Source organism: Aspergillus thermomutatus (genome assembly GCF_002237265.1).
Source record: "Aspergillus thermomutatus strain HMR AF 39 chromosome Unknown NODE_104, whole genome shotgun sequence".
Taxonomy (NCBI): Eukaryota; Fungi; Ascomycota; class Eurotiomycetes; order Eurotiales; family Aspergillaceae; genus Aspergillus; species Aspergillus thermomutatus.
Window position 1 is genome coordinate 1 of NW_020798153.1, and position 3,983 is coordinate 3,983.

The following is a 3,983-nucleotide window of genomic DNA, read 5'->3' on the forward strand; positions in this document are numbered from 1 at the left end:
CACCCCCCCACCTCCACCTCCTCCCAGGCGTCCTCTCCATGCTCCTCGCCGGCTCCTCCGTCGCACTGGGGGGGATCTGCATCGAGCGGTCCCTCAAACGAGCAAACTGCTTCTTCGTCCGCAACGCGCAGCTCGCCGCACACAGTTTCCTCTTCGCCCTGCTCTCGTTCCTGTGGAAGTGCAGGACAGATGTTGCCCGCTTCTTTGACGGGTATACTGTCCTGGCTTGGGCGTTTGTCGTTCTGCAGGCCTCCGGCGGCTTCCTGGTGGCGTGGTGCGTGCAGGTTACCAGTTCCGTGACGAAGAACTATGCGCAGGGGCTGGGGTTCGCGCTGGCGGTTGTGGGGCCGCTGGTTATGGCGCGGGGGGATATTGATCGTCAGGTGAGTCGTGGCTTGAGAGAGAGGGGCGTGGGCTGATCTGGATAGCTTTTTGTGGGGGTTGTGCTTGTGCTGGGTGCGGTTGTCGGGTCTGCGTTGGTGGGTCAGAGTACGAGGGTGACCGGCCTGGCGGAGAAGAGGGTGAAAAGTGTGGTGTGAGATATATCTAAGATATGATTGCTCGATTGGAGGGAAGGCTATCTTGGATCCTGAGTAGGGGGGTTATATTTCAGGTGACGAGCATTGTACAATTATGAGGTTAGTGCTTATGTCTGATATGAAGTAATAATATTGTCGATATGTTGAATGACCAATAGACCGATCACGGTGGTTGATTTTCATTATCAACACAATGGGTATAACATAAAATATACAACGAAGATTTACCGACAGGCCACCACCATCACACATATCTCATCCAGGATTAGATCTCCAAAGTACCAGTGAGCTGAATGTCCAGCACACTCTTACCCACATAGACGGGGTAGCTTCCAGCCTGCAATCCCCACGTCTGCTTCTCCACATCCCAGGTGCTCAGATCACGACGGGTCAGGTCGAAGGTGAAGTGCTTCCTCTGGTGGGGCTTGACAGACTGCTTGTCGAAGCCTCGGAGCTGCTTGACGGGCCCACCGGGGATACCAACATACAGCTGGGCAACCTCAGCCGCCTCCACAGCGCCGGTGTTGGCGACGGTGCAGTTGACGGTCGCCACAACGTCCCAGAGAGAGGGGAGGCCGCCCTCGGCGATGCTGGAGCCGGGGGGCAGGTAGTCGGTGTTGACGCCAGGGAGGAGCTCGACGTCGAGCGCGGAGTACGAGAAGTTCGTGTATGTGAGACCGAAGCCAAACTCGAAACGAGGGGTGATGTTGTTGGCCTCGAAGGCGCGGTAGTCGATGTACACGCCCTCGGTGAAGTTGTCCTGCGGGTACCAGCGGTTCAGATCGCCCTCGGGAACAACGGGGTTGAGCAGGTTGCCGTAGTCGGACTCGTTCTTGGCGACGGTGTAGGGGAGACGGCCCGAGGGGGACTGTTTGCCGTACATGACCTCGACCAGGGCGCGGCCGGAATCCTGGCCGGGGAGGTGAGCGTAGATGACGGCGGTGATGTTGTCATTTTCGATCCAGCGGTCGACGAGACGGACACCGGCGTTGTGGATGACGACCATGGTGTTGCTGCATTGGGAGGCGACGCTCTCGACCAGCTCGTCGGAGTACGGATCGGCCAGGTAGGGGCGGTCCCAGCCTTCAGAGGACTGCTCGTTGATGAAGACGATGCAGGCCTCGCTGGCGGGGTTGACGAGGGGCTTCTGCGAGGCAAAGTCCCACGCGAGAAAGGTGTTGTCTTCGCGGGCCTGGCGCTGGAAGGCGTCAAAGGGAGCGTCGATGTAGGAGGGCGTGCTGGCTCCGGACCCGCCGCCGGAGATCAGGGTGCCGTTCAGGGCGACGCCGGGACCCTTGGCAGTGGGGTCGTAGCTCGAGAGGAACATGTCCATGGTAATAGTAGGGTCGACGGCGGTGCCATTGGGATAAGTCAGGGTGTTGGACAGTCCAAAGACCCAGCGGCCAAAGGTGACGTTGTCCATGGTGTTTTGGGTGGCGGCAACAGCATCGTAGCCGAAGAGAGAAAGGAACTTGGGCTTCTTGAGTGGCAGAGCGTTGTTGGTGTTCTTAACCAGGACGTGACCCTCCACGGCACCCTGGAAAATGGTGGACTGGGACTTGGGGTCGCGAGCGTCGGTCAACTCATGAGGGGACAGCAGATCGACAGGCATTCCGTGTCCCGGCTCCTTGATCTCCGCGTACTTGTACCACGAAGCCAGGACCCGAGTGGCCATATCATCCAGACGAGTCTGGGCTAGGGAGCCGTTCTTGACAGCGAGAGCGAGGGTACCATTCTCCCAGAAGTCGGAAGAGGGCATCACCATGTCCAGACCAGCGTCCGCAGCGGCGATACCGGCGTGCTGGGCACCCCAGTCGGTGACGACGAAACCCTGGAAGCCCAGTTCGTCTTTGAGCAGGCCGTTGAGGGCCTTGCTGTTCTGGCAGCCGTAGCTGTTGTTGATCCGGTTGTAGCTGCACATGATGGATCCCGCACCGGCCTTGATGGCGTCTTGGAAGGGCCATAGGTAGAGCTCATGCATGGTCTTGTCATCCAGGTTCGACGAGACGGAGTGGTTGTAGGTGCCCTCCAGAAGCATCGGAGGGTTACGGTTGGTCTCCTGCTCATTGCCGATAAAATGCTTGACACAGGCAATGACAGACTGCTGCAGACCACGAATGGTCTCTCCAGTCAGGGAACCGGACAAGTACGGGTCGTTTGCGAAGCCTTCCCAGTTACGACCGCCGCGGGCAATGCGACCAAGAGGACCGGCAACGGGACCCAGAGCAACGTTGACACCCTTGCGCTTGAACTCGGCACCCATGTAGTGGGCACGTTCGTAGGCAAGATCGCGGTTCCATGCAGCTCCTACATGGATACCGGACGCGTACGCGTTCACCATGTCGGTGCCTCGGACACCGTTGCCGGCATCCTGCAGACAGAGGCCAGGAAATCCAACGCCAGGAGCCCCTCCCGAGTTACCGGAACAGCCGTTGGTGGTTGAGGTGTATCCGTAAGTGAGGTTGTTCTTCTGCTCGTTGGTCATCTGAGCCACGAGAGCCTTGGCCTTGGCATATGCCTGCTTCCAGTCACCCAGACCCTGGGTCTCAGCTGTTGCAGCAGAGCGTACGTTAGTCATAAGACATCACGAGTCTCGGAGTTACACTTACGGCTGGGGTAGACGGGCTCGGAACGGCCATAGGACCAGAACTTTTCCAGATTGGCGGCGATGGCAGCATCGTCTTGTGCGGAAGCGGTACCTGCCAGATGCAGGGCAGCAGCAAGAAGGGGAACCGTGATCTTCATCTTCAGTTCCGAAGAGGGACGAGGGAGAAGAGTCGATAGGTCTGATCTTCAAGGTCAAGAATCGAGGGGATTCACGACCTTCATATAGCCGCGATTCGGGGCTTGAGCTGTCGACCATCGTCGTATAGCGACTTCGGACTTGAGTACCTCGCCATACTGTTCATCATAATTTTGACCCTTGCCGGGCAAAGACCGACACTGGAACAGACCGTCCCCATACCCCGGGACTCCATGTTGCCGTGATGTTGTCATTTGTGTAGCATTCGGTGTGCAACTCGCTAGGCTGGAGTCTATGGACTAAATTGCGACCAATGACGAAGCAAAACAGATGGCTTGACTAGCCTCTTTTCCTTCTTCTCCGTACTACAGTAATTGCGATGTGGGAGTGGTTGGTCCAAGCCACATGGCACAAATTGACTATGCGGGGTCTCCACATCCCCAGCAAAAGCGGGCCTCCACGTTCTTGGCGGGCCTGCTGTATGGCACATTGGCAGCTGCAGAATGGAATTAACAGCCGACAAGCGGCACAAACAGCCCATGTTTCGGCTGAACTCCGGGATTCCACTCAGCAACTATCCCAGTTTCTTCATTTTCGCGGCTTTTGTGGGCAGTTGCCAAGAAAGCAGTCTCAGTTGGTTAAAATTCTTCAAGCGCTTAGGCCTCCGTGTCCATGGCTGACTACGTGATAGTCCGCGTTAC

At 57.6% G+C, this 3,983-nt stretch overlaps 2 protein-coding genes across 2 annotated transcripts; one reads left to right on the plus strand and one right to left on the minus strand.

Annotated features, from left to right (window-relative positions):
- Window positions 1-38: 38 nt before the first annotated feature.
- CDV56_100018 (putative nucleotide-sugar transporter) lies at window positions 39-539 on the plus strand (the record flags this gene model as incomplete). The annotated part of the gene is made up of 2 exons (XM_026753637.1): window positions 39-383; window positions 429-539. 2 exons carry the CDS (start codon window positions 39-41, stop codon window positions 537-539), a joined length of 456 nt encoding a protein of 151 aa, XP_026614100.1.
- A 265-nt stretch (window positions 540-804) lies between these two features.
- On the minus strand, window positions 805-3,284 carry CDV56_100266 (beta-glucosidase; the record flags this gene model as incomplete). Its single annotated transcript, XM_026753885.1, has 2 exons — window positions 805-3,089; window positions 3,149-3,284. 2 exons carry the CDS (start codon window positions 3,282-3,284, stop codon window positions 805-807), a joined length of 2,421 nt encoding a protein of 806 aa, XP_026614101.1.
- Window positions 3,285-3,983: the final 699 nt, after the last annotated feature.